The sequence below is a fragment of the Muntiacus reevesi genome, chromosome 5 (genome assembly GCF_963930625.1).
Source record: "Muntiacus reevesi chromosome 5, mMunRee1.1, whole genome shotgun sequence".
NCBI classification, from domain to species: Eukaryota; Metazoa; Chordata; class Mammalia; order Artiodactyla; family Cervidae; genus Muntiacus; species Muntiacus reevesi.
The window spans coordinates 48,085,157-48,107,989 of NC_089253.1; the positions used below are offsets into that span (position 1 = coordinate 48,085,157).

The following is a 22,833-nucleotide window of genomic DNA, read 5'->3' on the forward strand; positions in this document are numbered from 1 at the left end:
CCCCAATACCTTAGCCTTAGACCACAGCCCCGGGTCAGCTGTGTCCCTAGGCACACAGAGCCCCCCAGCCTCCACAACCCAGACCTCTTTCCCTTACTGTGGCCCTCACCCCCGTCCAAGCCCCCACTCCTCAGGGCAGCACCCCTTGCCCTGGGGCCTCTTCCCGAGGTCCCCGCCCCTCTGCTCCACAATCTCCTATGCTGCACTCACCATTCTCCTCTGAAATTGAGCCCACAGCTCCATAAAGGCCTACTGCATGCAGGGTGAGCTCCGAGCACTTACCCACCACAGCACAACCTTCAGAAAGGCAGAGGATCTACTGGGTGGCCTGGCATTAGCGGGCAGAGGCCCAAGGCCTTGGCAGTGAAGACTGCCAACAGCTACAGGGCCAGGATAGTGAAATGAAGAATTGATGTTTTCAACTGTGGTGTTGAACACTCTTGAGCATCCCTTGGACTGCAAGGAGATCCAACCAGTCCATCCTAAAGGAAATCAGTCCTGAATATTCATTGGAAGGATTGATGGTGAAGCTGAGACTCCCAATAGTTTGGTCACTTGATGAAAGGAACTGACTCATTGGAAAAGCCCCTGAAGCTGGCAAAGATTTAAGGCAGGAGAAGGGGATGACAGAGGATGAGATGGTTGGATGGCATCACCAATTCAATGGATAGGAATTTGAGTGGGCTCCAGAAGTTGGTGATGGACAGGGAGGCCTGGTGTGCTGCAGTCCATGGGGTCGCAGTCGGACACGACTGAGCGACTGAACTGAACTGGGCAGTGAGAGGGCCTCTGCCCTCTGCCCCATATTCTAGGTCAGAACCTGGCAGAAGGGGCATGGGCAGGCCTGCCACTAAAGGACCTGAAGAGCACGTGGCCAGCACTGCTGTCTGCAAGCCACTTCCACATCTGCCCAGCAAAGGTAGTGGCCACCAGACAGCTGGGGACACTGAGGCTCTGAGCAGCTGCATGACCCGAGTTGCTCAGGAGCTAAGGTGGAGCTGGGGTGCTGACTCGAAAAAGGCCAGGAGTCCTACAGCGGAATCCGGTTGCACCACGTCCCCTTGTGTAACTGAAACCACTCCATCTGATGGGAACTGCTGGCCTCAACTGGAGGCACCCGCCTCAGAGAGCAGAGGCCACCCTCCCCAGCTTAGGAAGCTTTTCTGGATGGGGAGTCCCCCGAAAGCCTTATTCCCTCCAAGACCCTGGCAGTCCTCAGGAGCCGCGACAATGTCCAAGGAGGAGGCTCAAGGCTTGGCCATACTCAAGACCCTCAGGAAGTACCCCCTCCCAGGCTACCCACTCCTGGCTCTTCAGACTCCACTGAGCAAGGGTCCTGGTTCATCCCCGAACGAGACAAGAGACCACACTAACAAAGCACTCACAGATAACTTAAGAAATACATAAAAAGGGTTTTATTTGCAGGGAAGCGGGACTCTAGTCAAACAAGCCAAAGCCCATGTCGTCATCTGACTCCTCTGACTCTTCCTTCTTCTCCTCCTTCTTCTCCTCTGCTGTGGGGAGAAAGTGTGGCGAGCTCAGTCGCACTGCAGGCCACACACCTGGCAGAGACAGACCCCAGGGCGTGGCACCAACAGCTCCTGAACCTCCACTTACCTGCGGCTGGAGCAGAACCGGCAGCAGGTGCTGCGGATCCTGGGGCAGCAGAGACGGCCACAGCCCCGCCCGCGGGCACACTGGCCAGCTTGCCGATACCTGCAGAGACCCAAGGGGAGGTGAGCCCAGAGCAGGTGTTCCACCTGAACGTCATCTCAAAGTGAAGAGACACTGTCCAGCTCGTTAGGGTCCATGTAAGATTCCCATTTTCCCAGACACTGGAACTCCCCAGCACACCTGTAGGTTCACAGCGCCCTAACCGGGAGGTAAGCTGAACAAACATGCTTACGAGCAGGCAGGTAAAACCCACCGTCCCAGTGTCCAGATCCTCAGCCCCAGCAGCAAGCTCACAGACAAGGCTGCCTTTGCCCTGTCATGGACCAACGGACAAAAACAGCTCCCCAAAAGCTCAACTTCCAATCAAGTCCAGCTCCAGCTGGAAAGGGCAGGGGCCTGTGGTCAGTCCTAGCCCCCCACAAAAGAGTGGTGAGGCTTGTTTACAGAATCCCACCGAGAGCACAAGCGCCCTGCTGCCCTGCCTGGGAGGTTGTCTAGAAGCGCCCATGGCAGAAGCCCATAGCAACCCTGCTCACTCCTCTGGGTAAGGCTTCTAGGGTGCTCTGGTCCACAAGCGAAGCCTGGCAGGTCACAGGCTGACCAGCAGGGATTAGAATGGACCGTGAAAACGAAAGCCTCAAACACGACCTCACCCTGGGCAATGACGTCCTCAATGTTCTTTCCGTTGAGCTCACTGATGACCTAGAGCAGATGAGAAGCAGGGTCACCAGAGGCCACCACCTCACCCCACCCCCCCGCTCCGCACCACAGTTATGACCCACTCGGGACAGGTAAGATAAGACACCCCACACGTGGAAACTAACTCCAAAACTTACTGCTGAAAAAAATGCAAAATGTCTGACTTTACACTCAATACATATCAAAATAACCTTTACTAGGTTGAGTGAGAGCTTCCCTGGGGGCCCAGTCAGGAAAGATTCCACCTGCAATGCGGGAGACCTGAGCACCATCCCTAGGTCGCGATGGACACTCCCCATGGACAGAGGAACCTGGGTGGGCTGCAGTTCATGGGGTGGCATAGTCGGACAGGACTGATGTATTTTTGACTTCCCTTGTAGCTCAATTGGTAAAGAATCTGCTAGCATTGCAGGAGTCCGCCTGCAATCCCTTGGAGAAGGAAATGGCAACCCACTCCAGTATTCTCGCCTGGGAAATCCCATGGACAGAGGAGCCTGACGGTCTACAGCCCATAGGGTCGCAACAGTCCGACACGACTTACCAAGTAAACCACCACCATGTTAAGTTCAAAAAAATAAAGTCAAGGTGGACTTGTTTTCACTTAAAAAAAAAAAAAGCTTACACGTGACTTGTTCCCACTGAGCCACGCTAACGTGGACTTGACTTCATCTCCATTTTTTCTCCCTTTGGGCTGTACCAGTACATTAGGGCAGTTCCGAAACCACATGGGCTGGCAAAGGCCTCCCACCAAACCCGCGGCAACCTACTTCCCTGGGTTGGGTAGGAGAGGGAGCCCCGTATGCGGAGTAGAGGGTCGGCGGGGTCTTCGGGCCCCTGCAAGGCGGCTACCTTGTTGAGCCGGTCGTCGTCTGCCTCGATGCCCACGCTGTCCAGGATCTTTTTGATGTCCTTGGCGCTAGGGGAGGAATTGCCCCCGAGGGCGGCCAACAAGTAGGAGGCAACGTAACGCATCCTAGCGCATGAGACAAGGACAACGGCGTTACGGGCGGCCTCGGGTCCCTGCGAGGTTAGTGCCGGGCCGCGCGGCGCCGAGGCCTGGCCCACGCCCTGCCCCGCCCGCCCCCCGCGGCACTCACGACCGCGGCCAGGCCCCGCGGCCCGACCCTCCCGGCCCACTCACTCAGCGGCGGCAGAGCAGCCTCGCGCGTGCGACCTCGGCAGCGTCAGGGACGGAAAGGAAAGCACCGGTGCTGGGGGCGGGAGTAATTCGCTACCCAGAAGCCTCGAGACTTGCGCTCGGCGCCCCGCGAGGGCGCCTCCTAGTGACGTCGCGAGATGCCTAGCCAATGAGGACGCAGGAGACGCCATTATCCCGTCTGTCGCGCAGCCGCCACCGCAAAGGCGGAAGGCAGTTCCGCGGCTGTCTTCGTGTATATAGTGGGGTGACTGCCGCCCGAGATCCCTGGGGGAAGTGGGGCTGAGAGAAGCGCGAGCCAGGACTGTAGCGTTTCTCTCCTCAGGGTTCCCAGGATGCCACGCGGCGCCTACAGCTCCCAGCATGCAGCGCGGCCTCCGTGCGCTGGTCGCTTCTCTGCAGGAGCGGCGGACGCGGCCGGCGAACTACAAGTCCCATGGTGCATGGCTACCGGAAGCACGGGGGCGCCGCTGCGGGCCGCACGTGGCCCGGCGCCGCTGACGGGGTGCGGCAGGCTACGCGTACAGGAGCCGGCTGTCCGGCCGGGCGAGCCGCCCCGAGCGTTCGCTCCGCGGAAGCCAGCCGCTGCTCCCCCCATCCCTAGTGCCACGGCGGGGGCCCCAGGTGAAGCTGGGAGGCTCTGTCACCGCCGCTCGGAGGAGCGGAGCCAGAACCGTCCACGCCCGTGTGACCCGCCCCCACCCGGGCCGTGCCCTCTCGGAAGTGACATCAGCTTCCCCGCGGACACAGCACACGTTCCTCGTTCCCTCCGTGTCGGGGACCTTGCTGCAGGCTGGCGTTAGTCCTGGGGGGGCGCAGGCCCGGTTCTGCTTCCTCAGAACTTAGGTTCTGGTGCGCGGACACAGAGTAGTTAAACGAGGCAGTCCTAACTGAGGTAAACCCTGAGCGAGGAGGGCTGAAGGGTGAGCGAGCGCCTGTTCTGCGAAGATCTGGGCTAGCATCAGGCCCCAGAAGTGAAGGCCTTGCTAAGGTGGCTGGAGATGGGTTCAGAGGCAGCAGGCAGCCCAGGCGGGCTCGTGTTAGGGCCAAGCCCCGATGTGATAACGCAGGCCCCACGGAAACCCCATTATATCGATGAGTGTCGGCAACAAAGGTTTTTTTGCCGAAGGTCACACAGCTGGGGTAAAGTGAGGAACACCATCTGGCAAGGATGGGACTGTTGCAGTCACACGGGAAAGTGGCCTGTTGTGTTTTTTTTTTAATGGTACGATAATACATACTGTAAAACCACTTTAATCATACAGTTTAGTGGCACTAGATGCGTTCACAATGACCATCACACTGCGTTCAACTGCAACCATCACCACAGTGTATCTCCAGAACTTTTTCCTCTTCTTGAATTCTAAACAATAAAACCCCATCCCTCTCCCAGCCCCTGGCTCCCATTTACTGTTTCTATGTTGACTGCTCTAGGGATCTTACATAAGTGGAATCATACAGTATTTGTCCTCTTGTGTCTGGCCTATTTCATTTAGTGTAATGCCCTTTAAAGTTCATTCACATTGTAACATGTGTCAGGATTTCATTACCTTTTGTTGCTCAGTCGCTCAGTCCTGTCCGATCTGCAACCCCATGGACTGCAGCATGCCAGACTTCCCTGTCCTTCACTAGCTCCCAGGGTTTGTTCAAACTCATGTCCATTGAGTCGATGCACCATCACTCATTACTTTTTAAGTCTGAATGATGTTCCTGCGTGTGTGTGTGTGTGTGTGTGTGTGTGTGTGTGTGTGTATTCTAGCAGCTATGTGGAAACTGAAGGGGGACTATGAGCTGGGGAGAACACAGGCCTAGCAGGAACTGCCCGTCCAGGTGGGAAGGATGTTGGTAGTTGGGGAGGGTGGCGGAAAGAGGGTACAGAAGTGTCATTTGGGGCAGAACAGGCTGGGGTGGCTGTGCATGTTCACAGGAACCTAGTCTGTGAGGTAGAAGGACCAGTTGGGAAGGCTTTCTGGAGAGACAGATCTGGTCCTTGACTTTGGCCTTCACCGAGTGGCCTTGGGCCACATCTGATCTCTCCCATCTCCTTTTCCTCCCTTGTGAGACGCTGAGAAAGAAGGAGGCAGCCTATGGGGAAGCCCGCTGGGGGCGGGGGGCTGGGAGGTGGCCCAGAGTGCTCCTGTAAGGTAGGGTCATGGAAGGTGGGCCCTGAGCTCTGCAGGGCCTGAGAGGCCTTTGGGGGCTGGCTGGGGACCTCGGTGCTGACCTCCGGTAGGAGGTGGGTGTGGGGCAGCAACTGCGATCAGCCCTCAGTACCCCCTGCAGCCAGAGATCGCACTAGTTCATTTTAACACGGGGGCGGGAATGCATAGCCAGAGCAGAGCGGGTCCAGAGCCCGAGAACCTCGGAGAGGTTGGTTTTGTGGCGCGAAAAGCGGGCCTTCCCGCGGGAAGGCCGGTCGCACAGACGCACGCCGGCCGACAGGAAGCTGAGTGCGGCGGGGCGGTCTGTCCGGCAGAGGGCGGGCAGGGCGGGCGGGACCCTGAGACCCCTGCCGGCGGACCTGGCCGGCGCGAGGCGAGCTTCCCACGCGGCCGGACCCGGAAACGCGCCGCCGGGAGCGCGGGTGACGCGCGGGCAGCGGGTGCGTCTAGGGGACGCGGAGGTTGGGGTCGGGGGGCTTACGGTGCGGTCTCTCCCCCAGGACACGCCCCAAGCGGTGGGGGCGGCGACTGCGCGGTGCACGGACCTCCCCTGCGGACTGAGGTGCGAGCTGGAAGTGGCGGGAGAGTCCTCCTCCAAGGGCCAGGAAGTGGGTCCCGTCCTCAGGACCCCCCTCGCGCTGCTCGGACAGACGCGGGCAGGATCACTCGTGTCCTTGCCTGGGCCACCGCCCCCACGTGGTAGATGAGAACCAGTGCCTCCGGTCGGAGCCGAGAAATGTGAAGGTTGGAGGTGGGACTCTGGTGCCCGGCAGGCGGCGTTGCGGGGGGTCTGGACGAGGAGTCCCTTGTCAAGTTTCTAGACTGGGGGTGTGAGGCCTCCCTCCCCCACTCCCTCAGCTTGTCCCCAAGCCCCTCTGCACTCACAGGTCTCCTGCCTGCCACCTTCCCAGCCCCAGGGAGTTCTCTTCCCCAGCCCATGTCAGTGACAGTCTGTCCAGCCTAGGCGTTGGACTCTGGACCAGCAGGCCTGGCTCCCTCCAGCCTGAGTCTCCCTTCCTCTGGCTGGGAGGACGCCCAGCCCACTCCTCCCCCTGACTCTGCAGCCTCTTTGGGCCCTGCCTGAGCAGGCCTGCCTGGCGAGCTGGGACATGTCTGGCCCCCGAGGACGCCTGGTGGGCGATGGCTGCAGTGGAGGCGGGGCTGGTGCCCGCGACGTCGGCCCCAGAAGATGCTGCGAGAGATGCTCCAGAGGCTGCGGGTGCAGGGCCGGAGGCGCCCCTGCTCCCAGCCGGAAACCGGCTGAGCCTGCACCTGCACCCCGGGGGCTGCCGCCGGCTGCTGCGCCTGTGCGCCCAGCAGGCCCCTCAGCTGCTGGAGGTGGACTTCCTGCAGCTGAGTGGCCACGAGGACCCTCAGCTGCTGGAGGCTGCCCTGGCCCGGCTGCCTTGGAGCCTGCCACACCTCCGCTCCCTGGTCCTCAAAGGTGAGCCCCCCCAGCCCCAGCCCTGGCCCAGCCTCTTTCCAGCTCCTGCCTCGGCTCCCTGGTCCTGAAAGGTGGACCCCGGCCCCAGCCCCAGCCCTGTTCCCTGCACAGCGCTACCCAGCCGTGCTCCCCCGGGAGGAAGCTGGCTGGGCCCGGGCTCCCGGACCCAGCAGCTGCACGGCGGTGTCTCCAGCAGACGCCAGGGCAGGTCTTTTTCCCGGGGTGGGTCACTGGTGGTGGCTGTCAGCTGAGATGAGGCCGCACCGTCTGTGTCTGCCTGCTTCACCTGCCGGTGGCTCTGCAGCATCTACCGTCTCTCTCTTGTGGTGGGGTTGGGGTGGAGCTCTGCGTGTCCACGCGCCTGTTTCCCTGGCCGGCAGAACTGAGCTCACCTGGGTCTCTGACTCTGAAGGCCACGTCTGTCTGCCTTTCCCCCATCAGGTGGGCAACGTCGGGATGCCCTGGGTGCCTGCCTCCGGGGGTCCCTCACCACGCTGCCCGCCAGCCTGAGTGGCCTAGCCCGCTTGGCTCACCTGGACCTGAGCTTCAACAGCCTGGAGACGCTGCCGGCCTGCGTGCCCCAGATGCGCGGCCTGGATGCCCTCCTGTTGTCTCGGAACTGCCTCGCAGAGCTGCCCGCCGCCCTGGGGGCCCTCCCATCCCTCTCCTTCCTCACTGTCACCCACAACCGCCTGCGAACGCTGCCCCCAGCCCTGGGAGCCCTGTCCAGCCTGCAGCGCCTCGATCTCTCTGGGAACTTGCTGGAGGCCCTGCCCCCTGAGATCGGAGACCTGGGCAGCCTGGCCGAGCTCAATCTGGCCTCCAATCGGCTGCAGAGCCTCCCCGGCTCCTTCGGTGAGTCGCGGCCCTGGTTCCCCTGGCCCAGTGGGGAGTGCCTGTGGGCCGCCGGCTGCCCTGCCCTCCTCCACAGCCGTCTTTCCTCCGCGGTTCCCTGTACACCCGGGCCGGCCCGCCTCCCCGGCAGCCCTCGCGTGCCCCCAACTTCCCTGGCTGTCAAGGCTCCCCCCTGCACAGGCCTCCCCGAGCTCTCTAGTCCAGCTAGGGGCGGAGACTGAAAGGGCTCCCCGGGCACGTGCGGTGCGAGCCGCCTGGACTGGCGCTTGGGGGCGGGTAGCCACGACGGTCCTCCGCGGGCCCTGAGCTGACACCTCCCGCAGCTGGGCTGCGGGCCCTGCAGCTCTGCATTCTGCACAGCAACCTCCTGGCTTCGGTGCCCGCCAGCCTGGCCCGCCTCCCACTGCTCACCCGACTCGACTTGCGGGACAACCAGCTCCGGGACGTGCCCCCTGAGCTGCTGGACGCCCCCTTTGTGCGCCTGCAAGGAAACCCCTTGGGCAGGCCCCCTCCTGACCCCCCCAGCCCCCCAGGTAGGGTCGCGGTGGGGCTGGGGGCAGGCCACAGTCAGGGCGCAGGTGTCATCACCGGCCTAACAGCCCATCTTTCCTTCCCCAGGGACACCCATGGTCCCAGAAATGCCCAGGCTGTTGCTGACCTCAGATCTGGACAGGTATGGCATGAGGGAGGGGCCGGGCTGGAAAAGCCTCTGTCCACATGCCACGCTGCCCTTACTGTACACCTTGCCCGTGCCTCGGGGGTCTCCCACAGGTGCCTGGGGTGCCAGATTCAGACCTAGGGGACCCTGCTGTCTGACCCTGTGCCCACCTGTCTTCCCTCAGCTTTGCCGTGACGCCCCAAGGCTGCTCCGTGACCTTGGCCTGCGGTGTCCGCCTGCAGTTCCCCGCAGGGGCCACTGCTGCCCCCGTGACCGTCCGCTACCGTCTGTGGCTGCCGGAACCGCGGCTCGTGCCCCTGGGTCCCCACGACGCTCTGCTCAGCGGTGTCCTGGAGCTGCAGCCCCACGGGGTGGCCTTCCAGCAGGCATGGCTGGAGCGGGGTGGGGCGGGCGAGGGCCCCAGTGAGGAGGGCCCGGCGTGGCCCTGGCGCTCACGTCCCCCCTCGCCTGGCAGGAGGTGGGCCTGTGGCTGCTCTTCGTGCCCCCGCGGGCCCGGCGTTGCCGTGAGGTGGTGGTCAGGACTCTGAGTGACGACAGCTGGAGCGACCTGGAGACCCACCTGGAGGAGGAGGCGCCCCAGGTGGGGGCGGCCGGGCCGTCTGGGGAGGGCCGGCTCTGCTTCGGCCCGCCGGTCCTGACCGTGTGCTTCTGCGCCCGCGCCAGCGGCTCTGGGCGCACTGCCAGGTGCCCCACTTCTCCTGGTTCCTCGTGGTTTCGCGCCCCGTGTCCGACGCCTGCCTGGTGCCACCAGAGGGGGCGCTGCTGTGCTCCTCGGGACACGCTGGGGTCAGGGTCACCTTCCCCGCTGGGGCCACGGAGGAGCCCCGACGCGTCCGCATGCAGGTAGGGCCGGGACGCCCGCTGGGGTGGCGGGGGCGCCTGGGCACAGAAGTGACCGCTCGGGCGGCCCGTCTGCTCCAGGTGGTGCACGTGGGCCGCAGGGAGCTGCCGGCCCTGCTGGGGGAGCCCGAGGCGGCCGCCAGCCCCCTGCTCTGCCTCTCGCAGAGCGGCCCCTCCAGCTTCCTTCGGCCAGTCACCGTGCAGCTGCCTCTGCCGCCTGGCGTCACAGGTGAGGGCAGCCGTGCGGGCACAGGGGAGGGTGCTGCTCAGAAGGGGCGCCCGGCCAGAGGCCTCAGCCGGCGCGCCCCCCCACCCCCTCCGCCTCCCCCCGCCCAGGCCTGAGTCTGGACCGGTCCTGCCTGCACCTGCTGCACCGGGCCGCCCCCGTGGCCACCTGGGATGACATCACCGCTCAGGTGGCCCTGGAGCTCACGCACCTGTACGCGCGCTTCCAGGTCACGCACTTCTCCTGGTCAGTGCCCCCACCGCCTCGGCCCCCTCCCCACACCCCCTGGCCTGCAGGGCCCCCCTCACCCTCGCCTTTCCAGGTACTGGCTCTGGTACACCACCAAGACCTGCGTGGGGGGCCTGGCGCGGAAGGCCTGGGAGCGGCTGCGGCTGCATCGCGTGAACCTCATCGCGCTGCAGAGACGCCGGGACCCCGAGCAGGTCCTGCTGCAGTGCCTGCCCCGCAACAAGGTGGGGGCAGCGGCGGCGGGCTGGGGGGGGTGGGTGGGGGGGCGGTGCAGGGCATTGGGCGCCCAGCCAGTGGGTCCCCCCCACCCAGGTGGACGCCACCCTGCGGCGGCTGCTGGAGCGATACCGCGGCCCTGAGCCCTCGGACACCGTGGAGATGTTTGAGGGGGAGAAGTTCTTTGCTGCCTTCGAGAGGGGAATTGACATCGATGCAGGTGTGGCCCCTGGCGCCCGGAGCAGGGACGCCGGGTCTGCCCCCGAGGCCCTGCTGACCACCCCCTGTGCCCGCAGACCGCCCAGACTGCGTGGGGGGCAGGGTGTGCTTTGTCTTCTACTCCCACCTGAAGAACCTGAAGGAGGTGTACGTGACCACCGCTCTGGACCGGCAGGCTCGGGCCGTGAGGGGCCAGGTGGGCCAGTGGGGTGGGCGCCCCGGGCTGCCCGGGCCGAGGCCGGAGCGCTGAAGCCCCCTCACCCCCCAGGTGTCCTTCTACCGCGGTGAGGTGCCGGAGGTGGTCCCTGAGGAGGCGGAGGCTGCCCGGCAGAAGAGGGGCACAGCTGCCCTGTGGATGGCCACGCTGCCCATCAAGCTGCCCGTGAGGCCTGGCTGGGGAGCCCCGTGTGGAGGGGACAGGGGAGGAGCCGCCGGGGTGGGCTGGGGTGAGGCCGGAGCTCACTGCCACCTCGACTTGCCCGCAGAGATTGCGGGGATGCGAGGGCCCGGCCCGGGGGGCTGGCCTCTCCCTGGCACCTCTGAACCTGGGCGACGCCGAGACTGGCTTCCTGACCCAGAGCAACCTGCTGAACGTGGCCAGGCGCCTGGGCCCCGACTGGCCGGCCGTGGCCCTGCACCTGGGCCTGCCCTACCGTGAGCTCCAGCGCATCCGGCATGAGTTCCGGTGAGTTCTGAGCCTCTCGTCCTGCTGGCTTCCCCCCGGAGGCTGACTGAGGTTCTGTCCAGGGAAGGGGGGCACGGTAGATGGACAGGATAGGGAGGGTTTGGCCACCCCTGGCCTGTGGAGCAAGGCCCCTGTGCTGGGAGGGAGAGCAAGGCCCTGGGCGTGGCAGGTTGTCTTGGCAGGCACCCCCCTGACTGCACCCCGTCCCCCCAGGGATGACCTGGATGGGCAGATCTGCCACATGCTCTTCTCCTGGGCGGAGCGCCAGGCTGGGCAGCCGGGGGCCGTGGGGCGCCTCGTGCAGGCCCTGGAGCAGAGTGACCGGCGGGATGTGGCCGAAGAGGTGCGGGCTGTCCTGGAGCTTGGCCGCCGCAAGTACCAGGAGGGCCTCCAGCACACGAGCCTGGCCCCCAGGAACCTTGCCTCTCCTGACCGGTCGCCATCACCCTCCCCAGAGCCTGCCCAGACCTAGACCCCAGACTTCGGGCTGGACGCTGAGGCTCCCGCTTTCAAATCTTCCCTGCGTGTGAACAAAGTGACCCCCCCCACCCGTGTAACACACATACACTGCCCTGGTCGCTGTCTCAGCACTGACTTTCTTGGGTGGAGAGGCCAGTGGAAGGCCAGGGGCGACCAAGTGATCTGAGGCCTGGCCCTGCTCTGCTGCAAGCAGGCCTCTAGAGTACAGACTTCCTTCCGCACAGCCCTCATTCCTGCTGGTCTGCGCCCAGCGCCTGCATTGGGTCCCAATCAGGGAGGGAGAGGAGTCCCAGCTACAAAGTTAACAGCTGCTGCCCCATGAATACAGTCGGTCCTGTGCGGGATTGCACATCTGCCTTTTGGTTGGGGGCCTGCTGCTTGGCCAATTGAGTTCGCACGGCTCCTCCCTTAGGGACACTTCGTCCCAGCGCACCCTCCATCCGCTGGCCTGACGGGAGTAGTCCCTGGCCCATGCACCCGAGGGGAGGTCGAACGCCCGGTGAAAACCCTTGGAGACCTAGGGTCTCCTTGGAGACCTAGGAAACCTTGGAGACCTAGGCTGGCGCCGGACTGGGGCCTGCCGAGCGCAGTGACCGTGGCGGCCAGGAGGGGGAGCCAGAGTCCGCGAGCCAGCCGCCGGCCGGGGGCGGAGCGCGCGCGGCGCCGAGCGGACGCGCCCCCGCGCTTAGGTGCAGCCGGGCGCGCGGCGAGGCGGGGAGGCCAGCGCGGCGGCAGAGGCGGCGGCGGCGGCAGAGCGCGCGGTGAGTGCCCGCCTGGCGGCTCCTTCCGCTGAGCTCACCCGAGTGCAGCCCGGCCGCGGGGGCCAGGGGCACCACGGCGGCTGTGGGAAGTGACATCTGCCTGGACGAGGCGGTTTCTGCGGAGCCCGCGCCGGCGGATGCTCGGATCCGCTGCCGCCGGAGTGTGGGAGGCCGGGCCCCGGGCGGTGCCGGGCGCGCTCCCCGCGCACACGTGTCCTGGCCGGTCGGGAGACGGAGGCTAGTCTCCAAGGGACGAGCCGGGCCGTGGGGGACACTCACGTGGGGCCCTGCGGGATGTACGTGGACACGTGGGTGGCTGAAGTCGCCATCGTCTGGCGGGCTTCAGCATGGTGATCCGGGCCCCATGGGGACTTCTTCCAGCTGGACGGGGAGTTGAGCCGGGCTTCCAGTCGCAGCCCTGAACCCCCACTCCGCGCCTCCTTTGTCGCCGGGTTGGCACCCCTCCAGCCGTTGGGACTGAAAGTGCCTCCCCTGGGCAAGGGGCGGGGGGGATGAATGGGGAGGGAAGGGCCAGCAGCAGACTTGGAGCCTCACAGCCTTTTGATTTCTTGGGGGTGAGGGAGTCCAGGGGCTTCTTTCGTGGCAGATTTTACTTCCTGGGGGGCCTGGAGGCAGCAGCATGATCCTGCGGGTGGCCTCTGAGCTGAGCTGTCACAGCTAAGCTCAGCGTTCGCCTGCAACCCCGGTTGAGGACGCTGCGGGAGCCAGGGGGGACAGGGAGGGCTGACAGCCCGGGGCCTCAGACCTGGCTGGGGCTGCCGGGTCTCTATGGCAACCTGGGGTGCAAGGGAGGGCCCTCCGAGCTCTCATGAGCAAGTGGTAGGAACCACTGAGTGAGGACAGGAAAAGGAGGCTTCCTGGTCCAGAGGACCCCTTGCCAGTTCTCCCCTGGCAGAGCCCCTCCCCACACTACTCGGTTCTAAAGCGTCTCCCCCATCCCAGCGCGCAGAGTGGGACCCAGGGCTGACGGTCTCAGGCTCTGATCTCCAGGCCTGCCTCTATTCCCGGGACAGCTGCTCCCCTCCCCACCTTGGAGAGTCTGTCCGTCTTCCGGGACCCCAGCATCCAGGTGTCCCTTACCCTGGACAGGGGGTGGGGCTGGTGGGCTTGCTCAGGTCCAAGAGGGCAGAGTATGGACCTTGTCCCCAAGGGTCGGGGACAACAATCGGCTGTGGTGTTTGCACCTGGGGTGTGGGGGTGGGGAGAGAGAGTCGGGTTGAAGTGCAGAGGTCAGGCTCTTCTCTGAGACTGGGGCACGGAGGCTCTGGGTAAGTGGGGTGGGAGGCATCTGGGGGGGCAGAGGGCTTTGGGAGTGTGGGTGGCAGCCGGTGGGTCTCTGTGATCCAGCCACCCCCTGGCATTTGCAGCAGACAAGCGTGTCTTCTCTGCTCCTGCATGTTTTCCCTGAAATGCACCTCCCAGAAGACACACGGTCCACAGACACAGGTGGGCACAGCCCATCTCCACCCCACAGCTGCAGATTCCCTGTGCCCGGGCAGAGAGAGCCCCATTCCTGGGGCCCCAGGGCCCTAACCAGAGCCCGCCTGCTGGCCGCAGAGGAGCAGCTGGGTGCACGGTGGCCGCGGGCTGGGGCCCCTCGAACCGGCTGCGTGGCTTGGCTGGGTTAGCCCGTCAGACCCGCTGCCTCACGGGCTGAAGGGGGCTCGGAGGCCAGCCCAAGCTTCCCAGAAGCTGCCACACCCCCTTCTCATCCTTTCTCCCCGGGCGGCGGGGCGCCTCGTCCCGCCCAAACTGAAAGAGAAAGTCGCCCCCCCAGATCCGCCCCGCCCCGCCCCGCCCCGCAGCCAATCCCCGCCGCCGGCACCGCCCCCGGCCCTGGCCCTCCCCCGCCCGCCCGCCCGCCCGCCCGCGGGCTGGAGTCTCCAGGAGGAGCAGTGGAGGAGCCGGTCCTGCGCGCCCGGGGTGAGCGGGGCCACGGCGGGGGCGGCGGGCTGCCGAGGGGCCAGGGGGCCGCCCGACCCGGGGAAGCCGGGGTGAAGGTCACCGGTCCGCGAGCGACGGCAGGGTGAGCCAGCCGTGTGACCCGAGTAGCGGCGCGGCCGGTGCGAGGCAGGGACAGCTGGTCTCGGCGCAGGCTGGGGGGCGCCCCCCGCAGGAGGCCCCTGGGGCTGGCTCTGGGTCCCCAGCCCTGCCCCTAGAGAGAGGGGCCTCCTGGGCCTGCCCCCCCAGAATAGGTGGTGGACCAGACACAGGGAGCCTCAGAGGGTTAGCCATCCCCCGCCCTCCTTGGGGGGGTGGGGGGGATCCCCTGCCATCCCCCACCCTCCTTGGGCATGTGTGTTTGTGAGGGGAGGGAGCAGTCAGGGGGTGAAGTTCCTGGGGGGGTGGGCACAGGGCTGGCTGTGGTTGCTCCTTCCAGGGGAGCAGTGGTCTGTGGCTCCAGCCTGGATTTGCCACGGAGCAAGGTCTGCACCTGCGCTGGCCGCATCTACCTGGGCAGCTGTGAGCTGAGCCCCGCGGGGGCCCTGGGGCTCTCTCACCCCCATCCTGACAGAGCAGGCTGCTCAAGAATGGGATTGGTACAGCCCAGCCCAGGGGAGGAGGCGGCTGGCCCTTTAAAGGGCTCCTTGCACGTGAGCGTGAGCAAGGCCAGCTGGGAGGACGCGCTGGTGGGGGATCTTGAGAGGAAGCCAGGTGGCCCAGGGATGGGGCCAGGTGGTGGGCCTCACGGCACGCTGCGAGCCCACAACATGGGGCCCACCCGAGCGGGGTTGGGGGCCTGGGGGAGCCGCTCGGAGCCCCTGCGGGGGACCTGGAAGGGAGATGGGGAAGCCTGTTCCTCTGGTGTGCCTCTCCTGTCTGCCCATCCCCGCTGATTCCAGTCCCCTCTCTCCTAGGACAGAAGCGCTGGTTTGGAAACACCCTTGAAAGCAGAGGACCCGCCTCCGCCCTGCGCTCCCTCCCCCACTGTCTGGCATCCCGCTCCGCGGCTCCTACCTGGGTGCTCCCGAGTTAAATGGCCGATAAGCAGATCAGGTCAGAACCCAGCCCAGCCTCACCCTACCCTGCCCTCCCTCCCTGCTGACCTATGGCCGAGGAGGCCGCCTGACCTCCATCTGCCCACGCAGCCTGCCAGCCAAGCTCATCAATGGCGGCATCGCCGGCCTGATTGGGGTCACCTGCGTGTTCCCCATCGACCTGGCCAAGACGAGGCTGCAGAACCAGCAGAATGGCCAGCGCGTGTACACCAGCATGTGAGCTGGCGGGCTGGGGTGGGGGGGAGGACAGGCCTGGGGGCGCTCCTGCCCGGATCAGCTGGACCCTGGCTGACCCCTGGCTCACTCCTCCCTGCCGGGGCTGCAGGTCCGACTGCCTCATCAAGACCATCCGCTCAGAGGGCTACTTCGGGATGTACCGCGGTGAGGCTGGGCGGGGAGCGGGAAGGCCTGGTGTGACGGTGGGGACGTGCCCCGTGGGGGCTGGCTGCACCTGCACGGGGTGTGGGGTGGGGAAGGGCAGCACTCAGCCCCGTCCTCCACCGCTGCCAGTACCCAGCACGGCGGGACCTGTGTGTGCATCGCAGCGGCCTCGCCGCCTCCCGGGACAGGCAGGACCGTGTCTGTGCCAGGACACTGGGGGAGGGGGCGGGGCCTGACTGCAAAGCTGCTTAGGAGACACCACCAAGCCTGGATTTGCCCAGACGCTGTGCAGCGGAGTCCTCACACAGAGAGGGCCTCCTCAGCTCTGGCCCACCCCAAGCTGGATGCGCCCCCCCCCCAGGCCCCCCACCTCTATACGGCAGCGGGGGTGCTCCTCACGAAGGCCCACCCGCTGGACCTGGAGGAGGAGCCGCTACCCCGGCCCCGCCGGCCCCCGCCCCTGCCAGGCACAAATGTGGGTGAGCGGGCGGGGGGAGGGCTCTGCCAACTGAGGCGAGTGCCCGCTGAGAGCCTCCCGGCCCCGGCTGCTGACCCATCCGCGCGCCACGCAGGAGCTGCCGTGAACCTGACCCTCGTCACCCCCGAGAAGGCCATCAAGCTGGCAGCCAACGACTTCTTCCGATACCAGCTCTCCAAGGACGGGTGAGGGGCTCGGTTGACTGCTGGGGGCCACAGTCACGAAGGGAGGGGGAGCCGTGCCTCCAGAGGACCAAAGCTCCGTCGTCCTGGGGGCCCCCTCACCCAACCTGCAGGGCTTCTCCCTCCTCCTCCTCCTCTGATGCTGAATCCGCGGTGCTCAGGCCCCAGGGGTCCTTGGCCCCTAGCCATTGCCTGCTGCCCCTTGTAGGCTGAGATTTGGGGGCACTGGCCAGTTTTCCCTGTCACCTGAGGGTGCAGCTGAAAGAGCAGCAGTCCCACGGGGCACTTGAGCCGCCCACCCCGCCCCCAGTTTTGTTTGCCGAGAACAGTCCTCAGCCCGTCCCTGGCCCCGCTGTGAGCCGGCTGTCTCGGGCTCGGTGCCTGTACTGGAGGGCGGGTGGGGGAGCTGCCTGTCTTCACTGGTCCCACCCCTCGCGTCCGCCAGCCGCAGGGTCCCCTGACTCTGCCCTGCAGCCCCACCCTCCTTCCTGCAGGCAGAAGCTGACCCTGTTTAAGGAGATGCTGGCGGGCTGTGGGGCAGGCACCTGCCAGGTGATCGTGACCACCCCCATGGAGATGCTGAAGATCCAGCTCCAGGACGCGGGCCGCCTCGGTGAGGGTGTGGGGGAGGTGGGGCATGGCGGGACACCAGCTGGACCCCATCCCCGCCCCCACCCTGTGCTTGGAGGGAGACCAGCAGGCCGCCCCCTTTCTCCCCAGCTGCCCAGAGGAAGATCCTGTCCGCCCAGGCCCAGCTCTCGGGCCAGGGGAGTGCCCAGCCCTCGGTGGAGGCTCCAGCCACCCCCCGCCCCACAGCCACGCAGCTGACCCGGGACCTGCTGCGGAGCCGCGGCATCGCTGGCCTCTACAAGGGCCTGGGGGCCACGCTGCTCAGGTGGGGGGCAGGCAGGGCAAGGGGAGGCCCAGCCACCCACCCGTCTGCCCCACGAATCCCAGCCAGTCACCCCGCGGTCCCCCCACAGGGACGTCCCCTTCTCCATCGTCTACTTCCCCCTCTTCGCCAACCTGAATGAGCTGGGCCGGCCAGCATCCGGGGAGAAGTCGCCTTTCTACGTGTCCTTCCTGGCTGGCTGCGTGGCTGGGAGTGCGGCCGCCGTGGCCGTCAACCCCTGTGACGGTCGGTGCCCAGCTTGGGGCAGGGCGGGGCTGGGGTGGGTCCAGGCTGAGGGCCCACGCTGACCCGGGTGCCCCTTGCAGTGGTGAAGACCCGGCTCCAGTCGCTGCAGCGTGGCATCAACGAGGACACCTACTCGGGATTCCTGGACTGTGCCAGGTGGGCGAGCCCCGAGGGGCGGGGAGGGCAGGGCAGCCCCAGCGCCGTGGCTCTGACCGCCCCCCATCTCCCTGAAGGAAGATCCTGCGGAACGAGGGCCCCTCCGCCTTCCTGAAGGGCGCTTACTGCCGCGCCCTGGTCATCGCCCCGCTGTTCGGCATCGCTCAAGTGGTCTACTTCCTGGGCATCGCTGAGACCCTGCTGGGGCTGCCACGTGTCCAGCCCTGAGCCCGGCAGCCGCCCCTCGCCCTCCAGTCGAGCAGGACCAGAGAGGGGGCCGAGGCAGGCAGCCCCCCGCCGGGGAAAGCGCGAGAGTCTCTCCCCACCCGGATGGGTGGGGGTGGGGAGGGGGGGAGTGCAGGTGTGCACACGCGTGCCTGGCGGGGCCCTGCCTGCACAACCCCCGGGACCAACGTCTTACTTAGAAAAGGCTGACACCGTTACATTCCTGGAGCCAGCCCTGCCCACCTTTGCCCCAGTCTGAACAACCCCCAGGGATAGAGCTGGTCTCTGGACTGGGGGCCCCCAGCCTGGGCTGGGCAAGCTGGACCCTCCCCTCCAGTCTACCAGCTCCTGTCCCCGAGGCTTGGCCCCTAGTCCACAGAGGGGACCCCGCACAAACCTATTTATTAACTTGCCGAGCACAAGCGGCTCTGTCCACCCCTCCGTCTGTCCGTCCAGCCTCCCCCGCTGCTGTTCTCTTGCCTTGGCCAGCCTTGCAGGAGGATCGGGCTCTCCTGCCCCCCATATTGAGCCAGGAATCCTAGACGGGGGGTGGCCCTGAGTGCTGACTCCCAGGACAGGTCCCCCGCCCCCACTGTGGGACCCAGCCCCCGTCCCCAGCTGGGGACCCAGCGCATGCGAGGTGTGTGTGTGTGTGTGAGAGAATGTTGGGGGCGGGTGGCGGCTGTGGGGGGCTCCAGCCGTCCCCAAGTGGCCAGGCAGTGTGTGTGTGTGTGTGCAGGAGCGTGTGCGCGTGTGGGTGTGTGCCCTTGACTCCCCGGTGACCCCGTCCAGGAATCTGTCTCCGCCCGCCCCTACTTCTGAAGCCACGCCCCCTCCAGGACCTGGTGGGCCAGAGGGGAGGGCAGGCATGAGGACCAGTATGGAGCCCGGGAGCATCTTCTCCTGGGGGCACCAGGAGCTGCCCCTCCCGTCTTCCCCGGGCCTAGCCTGCCTTCCTGACCACACTTAGTAAAGCTCCGCCCTCCCCGGCCCTCGGCCGCCCCGCCCCCAGCCACGTGGTCGTGTTGGTGATTGCTCTGCTGTGGCGGTGCTGTGTCCCCCACCCCGGGCCCCTCCCCGGAGGCCCCTTCCCAGTGACACTACCTGGGGCTCAGGCCTGGGCCCCCCAGTTCACGGTTGTTCCTGGGAGCCGCTCTCTCCCCTCACATCTGTACCTTGGAAGCTGCTGCTGCTGCTTACAGAATTATATTTTTTTCCTTTGAAGAGTTTTAAGAAGTTGTAACTTTTTGTGTCTTGTCCTGTAAGAAGATAAATAAATATTCTAAGTAGATGCCTCTTCTCCTAGACTCTTGGGGGTGAAGGGCGTCCCCCTCGTGTGGTAACTGGCTCCCCTCCCCCTGCCGTCCTGAGTCCGCCTGCCCAGCCATGGCCGGCACACTGGCTGTAGCGGAGCCTGGTTAGAATGACCTCTTGACTCCCTCGAGGACTGATGGGGATGCAAGAAAGCCAGCCTCAGCCGCTCACCTTCTTGACGCTAAAGCCACCCTTCGGATCAAAAGCGGAGCTGGGTTTGGGGGCCCCAGAGGTCCCGGCCGCTCCGGGGCGCTGTGGTGACCACGAGCAGGTGGGCGGAGCCCGCGCTGATGCGGTCCCCGCCCCGCTTCCTGCGCCGGGAGCAGTGCATTGTGGGAAACTCCCAGTTCTTGCATCCGCAGCCGCCGCCCGCCGCTGTCCGTCCGGTCGGCCGTGGTCCCGCAGAGAGCGCGCGGCCCTGAGGTGGGAGCGCCGCGAGCAGCAGCGTAAGGCGGCGGGGACTCGGCGGCCGGGGATCTGGGGCGGGAGCGGGGCGCGGGGCCCCTGGACAGAGCGACGGTTCTCCGCTATGAAGGTCACCGGGGGCGCTCCGGGGCCCCCTGCTCTCCTGGGCGCAGCCGCCTGGAGGGGGAGGGGCAGCCGGTGACGTCAGTATGAGCCCAAAATAACCAAGGGTCCGGGGGAGGGGGAGCGTGGACCACCTGCCCTTTGGGAACTTGATGCCCAGCAGCGGGGTGCCCGTCCAGAATGACAGGGGTGAGGGGCTCTTGGGTTCCTTGGAAGTGGGACAGTCCTCCCCAGGACACCCCCGTTCCCACGCGTGACCTTCAGGCGACCTTCACTATGTCAGTGTGCATTGCCAGGGTGGGGTCCTGGGCCGCTGCCTCCCACACAGGCTCCCTTCCCCGGCAGGCGCAGGTGGAGTTCCTCAGCCTCCCAGAGGAGCTGCGGACAGCGGGGTCTGCTCCCGGGAGGGAAGACGGGTCCAGAGTGGTGAGGCCACCAGCCCCCTGCCCCACGCCCGACTCTGGATCAGGGCCAGGCCTTCCCTACTGCCCAGAGCGCCCAGTCTCTGCCTGGCCCTGCCTCGGGGGTGCCCGCCCCAGGCTCACCCCAAGGACTTCTTCCTCCCCCAGAGGCAGGCATGACCTCAGGGTCAGAAAGGGATCCCCGCTGTGAAGCTGGAGCAGCCAAGGCCGGTCCTGGGGTGGGCGCTGAGAGGGGGTCCATGACCGGCTGGGAGCCCAGGCCTGTCGCTGCCCTCCCGCTGGCTTCTCCAGCCTCTGGGGAGACACCCTGGCTTTGTCCGATCGGGGTCCTGGTGACATTGGGCCCATTATGACCCCATGTTCCTGAAAGCCCAGACTCTGGGTTCCCACGCTGCCCTCCCACCCCGAGCCCACCCAGCCCCGAGAAGGGTACACGGTCACTTCTGCCCAGACCCATGGGGTGCCAGCCACCTCCCCAGCCACACACCCTTCTCGAGTCTGGGTGGGTGCTCTCTTCCCGGTCAGGACCTCCCCACCATGGGCTGACATGATGGACATAGGACATGCCTGGGCAAGACCATTTCACAGATGAGGGAACTAAAGCCTCTAGCAGGTCTCATCCCAACACCCCAGCCCAAAGGGGGCCCACAGTACCTGCCTGCGTGCTCGGAGAGGCTTCTCAGGAGGTGGCTGAGGCCAGTTGGAGGCTGAGCCTCGGGAGAGGAGGGTCCAGAGAGCTGAGCGGGTCTCTGCACAGGACACCGGTCTCATCGGGTCTCCCCCCCAGGTCCATAGGATGCCCAGGGGTGAACTGTCCTGAGCTGCCGTGGTCCAGACGCCTGCCTGCCCCCGCGTACCCTGCACAGCCCGCCCATACACCCAGCATGGAGTCCAGAGGGAAGCCGACCAACAGCCCCAAGGCCGACACTAAGGCCGCGGCCGAGGCCCGAGCCCCTGCCGCCATGGACGGGAAGGCCCCGTCCTCTAAGCCAGGGAAGAAGGAGGCCCAGGCGGAGAAGCAGGAGCCGCCGGCAGCCCCCACGCCGCCACCTGCCAAGAAGACCCCAGCCAAGGCAGACCCGGCCCTTCTCAACAACCACAGCAACCTGAAGCCAGCCCCTACGGCCCCCAGCGCCCCTGACGCAGCCCCCGAGCCCAAGGGCCCCGGGGATGGGGCTGAGGAGAGCGAGGCCCCTGGTGGGGGCCCCAGCGGCCGAGGGCCCTGCCCTTTCGAGAACTTGACCCCGCTGCTGGTGGCCGGGGGTGTGGCTGTGGCTGCTGCAGCCCTGATTCTTGGGGTCGCCTTCCTGGTCCGAAAAAAATGATGGCTGGTGGCCAGCTTGGGCACAGCCACATCCTGTACAGACCTTGGGAGTCTAGTGCATGCCGAATTCACACACCGCTATCTATATATATGTAATACCTATACTGTGTCCCCCACATACAAGCAGAGGGAGAGAGAGGTGGACAGGCCCCGACAGCAGTGGAGACCCAGCCCCCTCGAGCGGTCCCCAGCACTTACCCCTCCGAACCTGAGGGCAGAAGGAGCCCAGGCTCTGCGGGTGGGTCCCTGACACAGCGTGGGGGCTCCGTGTGGACCCGGGCACTGGCGGACGGACAGAGAAGCGGGCTCTGAAGGTGGCCTGCCTGCCCAAGTGTGCCAGCCTGTGCCAAGGGCCCCAGTGGTCCTGTGATCTTCCTGGCAGCAGCTCCTGATGAACCCCCAGGGTAGCAGGGCCGGGCAGGGGCCTGGGATGGATTCTGAGCTGGGTCCAGCCAGCCTGGGGACATTAAAGGGTGTGGCTGTTTGTCCCATTTCCGCCTTTTGCGTGTAGCCAGGATGGGGGTTCCTCTGGGTGGGCTGCCTCAGTGGGCTGATCCAAGGTGGGTGGTCCCCTTAGCTGAGTTTCCCTGTCTCCTGCCTGCTCGCTTGAGCCCTGGCTGGGTGGACAGAAAGCTCACAGGCTGGTGTCAGAGGCGCTCTTGAAGTTTACCTTCTGGCTGGAACCCAGGGGGCCCCTGAAGCTGGGCCCTACGCTTCCCGCCCCGAGCCCCTCCCCATCCTATGGCGGTTGTCCTGGGGGCAAGTAAGAGCCTGGCGGGGAGGCAGCCGTGCCTGCCCAGCACCCGCAGACAGCCCCTCCTGCCCACCCAGGGTCCTTGGGGGTCTAAGAAGCGTATAAATGCAATAACAGGTTGAATAGAAGCGCTGGGCAAGCAACCACCACCCTCGGCCACAGCCCGGTCGAGCCTGCAGGGAGACCGCGCTCTGCTGGGCGCATGTCTTGGTGGCGGTGTGCACTGGGAGCCCGACGTGCCCTTGCCTGACCAGCTGGCCACTGGAACCCTGGGCCTGAGTGGAGGTCAGTTTGAAATAAACTGTTATCTAAAGACTGGGCTGGCGTCCTCAACTGCACGCGGTCGGGAGAGGCGGGGCGGCCTGTCTGGGTGTGGGGGTCACCTATCCACACCGCAGGCTTTCGGGGGGGGCCAGGGCTCCCTGGTGCCTCGCCCCAGCCCCTCCCCCCACCTGGTGCCCTTGACCCGGGTGGGTTCCACCTGTGGCTCTGCCCAGGCCCGGCCTTCCTGTCAGCCCTGGCCCTAGAGGACCCAGGCCCAGCTTGCAGGACCCACCTCCGGCCCG

General features: G+C 65.8%; 4 protein-coding genes and 1 non-coding gene across 20 annotated transcripts; 3 read left to right on the top strand and 2 right to left on the bottom strand.

Annotated features, from left to right (window-relative positions):
• Positions 1 to 1,400: 1,400 nt before the first annotated feature.
• Positions 1,401 to 3,672, bottom strand: RPLP2 (ribosomal protein lateral stalk subunit P2). 2 transcript variants are annotated; one of them, XM_065938078.1, is made up of 5 exons: positions 3,515 to 3,672; positions 3,223 to 3,346; positions 2,328 to 2,376; positions 1,618 to 1,716; positions 1,401 to 1,511 (listed from the first exon to the last, which is right to left on the bottom strand). In XM_065938078.1, exons 2-5 carry the CDS (start codon positions 3,343 to 3,345, stop codon positions 1,438 to 1,440), a joined length of 345 nt encoding a protein of 114 aa, XP_065794150.1. In that variant the 5' UTR covers position 3,346; positions 3,515 to 3,672; the 3' UTR covers positions 1,401 to 1,437. The 2 variants fall into 2 exon arrangements, with proteins under 2 accessions (XP_065794150.1, XP_065794149.1); XM_065938077.1 differs by having other exon boundaries at positions 1,401 to 1,514.
• LOC136170136 (small nucleolar RNA SNORA52) lies at positions 2,163 to 2,297 on the bottom strand. Its single transcript, XR_010663577.1, has one exon. It is a non-coding gene; the product is annotated as a small nucleolar RNA SNORA52 (small nucleolar RNA).
• Positions 3,673 to 3,697: 25 nt separating the features above from the next.
• Positions 3,698 to 11,918, top strand: PIDD1 (p53-induced death domain protein 1). 8 transcript variants are annotated; one of them, XM_065938073.1, is made up of 17 exons: positions 6,015 to 6,113; positions 6,192 to 6,442; positions 6,756 to 7,135; positions 7,577 to 7,990; positions 8,314 to 8,523; positions 8,609 to 8,663; positions 8,833 to 9,034; positions 9,124 to 9,249; positions 9,333 to 9,512; positions 9,591 to 9,738; positions 9,846 to 9,981; positions 10,058 to 10,208; positions 10,297 to 10,420; positions 10,497 to 10,615; positions 10,688 to 10,801; positions 10,905 to 11,104; positions 11,318 to 11,918. In XM_065938073.1, the coding sequence occupies exons 3-17, from the start codon at positions 6,832 to 6,834 to the stop codon at positions 11,574 to 11,576; spliced, it is 2,742 nt and encodes a 913-aa protein (XP_065794145.1). In that variant the 5' UTR covers positions 6,015 to 6,113; positions 6,192 to 6,442; positions 6,756 to 6,831; the 3' UTR covers positions 11,577 to 11,918. The 8 variants fall into 8 exon arrangements, with proteins under 8 accessions (XP_065794142.1, XP_065794145.1, XP_065794146.1 ...); XM_065938074.1 differs by having other exon boundaries at positions 9,675 to 9,738; XM_065938072.1 differs by having other exon boundaries at positions 6,756 to 7,029; positions 7,078 to 7,135; positions 9,333 to 9,738.
• Positions 11,919 to 12,136: 218 nt separating this feature from the next.
• On the top strand, positions 12,137 to 19,184 carry SLC25A22 (solute carrier family 25 member 22). Of its 7 annotated transcripts, none has more exons than XM_065936637.1 (10): positions 12,137 to 12,345; positions 15,225 to 15,363; positions 15,456 to 15,581; positions 15,691 to 15,746; positions 16,319 to 16,409; positions 16,901 to 17,019; positions 17,127 to 17,301; positions 17,390 to 17,544; positions 17,625 to 17,700; positions 17,778 to 19,184. In XM_065936637.1, the coding sequence occupies exons 2-10, from the start codon at positions 15,344 to 15,346 to the stop codon at positions 17,926 to 17,928; spliced, it is 969 nt and encodes a 322-aa protein (XP_065792709.1). In that variant the 5' UTR covers positions 12,137 to 12,345; positions 15,225 to 15,343; the 3' UTR covers positions 17,929 to 19,184. The 7 variants fall into 7 exon arrangements, with proteins under 7 accessions (XP_065792709.1, XP_065792711.1, XP_065792712.1 ...); XM_065936639.1 differs by having other exon boundaries at positions 15,230 to 15,363; XM_065936640.1 differs by lacking the exon at positions 12,137 to 12,345 and adding an exon at positions 13,616 to 13,634.
• Positions 19,185 to 19,585: 401 nt separating this feature from the next.
• CEND1 (cell cycle exit and neuronal differentiation 1) lies at positions 19,586 to 22,509 on the top strand. Of its 2 annotated transcripts, none has more exons than XM_065936735.1 (2): positions 19,586 to 19,685; positions 20,977 to 22,509. In XM_065936735.1, exon 2 carries the CDS (start codon positions 21,074 to 21,076, stop codon positions 21,512 to 21,514), a length of 441 nt encoding a protein of 146 aa, XP_065792807.1. In that variant the 5' UTR covers positions 19,586 to 19,685; positions 20,977 to 21,073; the 3' UTR covers positions 21,515 to 22,509. The 2 variants fall into 2 exon arrangements, with proteins under 2 accessions (XP_065792807.1, XP_065792808.1); XM_065936736.1 differs by having other exon boundaries at positions 19,617 to 19,662.
• The last annotated feature ends 324 nt before the right edge of the window (positions 22,510 to 22,833 follow it).

Excerpts from the sequence above, each read along its gene's own strand:
- RPLP2 (XM_065938077.1), bottom strand. The coding sequence starts at position 3,345 with ATGCGTTACGTTGCCTCCTACTTGTTGGCCGCCCTCGGGGGCAATTCC. Across the intron at positions 1,717-2,327 it reads TGAGGACGTCATTGCCCAGG|GTATCGGCAAGCTGGCCAGT; the intron begins GTGAGGTCGTGT and ends GGGTCTCTGCAG. Across the intron at positions 1,515-1,617 it reads CGGTTCTGCTCCAGCCGCAG|CAGAGGAGAAGAAGGAGGAG; the intron begins GTAAGTGGAGGT and ends TTCTCCCCACAG.
- PIDD1 (XM_065938070.1), top strand. The coding sequence starts at position 6,832 with ATGGCTGCAGTGGAGGCGGGGCTGGTGCCCGCGACGTCGGCCCCAGAA. Across the intron at positions 7,136-7,576 it reads CCGCTCCCTGGTCCTCAAAG|GTGGGCAACGTCGGGATGCC; the intron begins GTGAGCCCCCCC and ends TTCCCCCATCAG. Across the intron at positions 10,802-10,904 it reads CGCTGCCCATCAAGCTGCCC|AGATTGCGGGGATGCGAGGG; the intron begins GTGAGGCCTGGC and ends ACTTGCCCGCAG.
- SLC25A22 (XM_065936637.1), top strand. The coding sequence starts at position 15,344 with ATGGCCGATAAGCAGATCAG. Across the intron at positions 16,410-16,900 it reads TACCAGCTCTCCAAGGACGG|GCAGAAGCTGACCCTGTTTA; the intron begins GTGAGGGGCTCG and ends TCCTTCCTGCAG. Across the intron at positions 17,020-17,126 it reads CCAGGACGCGGGCCGCCTCG|CTGCCCAGAGGAAGATCCTG; the intron begins GTGAGGGTGTGG and ends CTTTCTCCCCAG.
- CEND1 (XM_065936735.1), top strand. The coding sequence starts at position 21,074 with ATGGAGTCCAGAGGGAAGCCGACCAACAGCCCCAAGGCCGACACTAAG.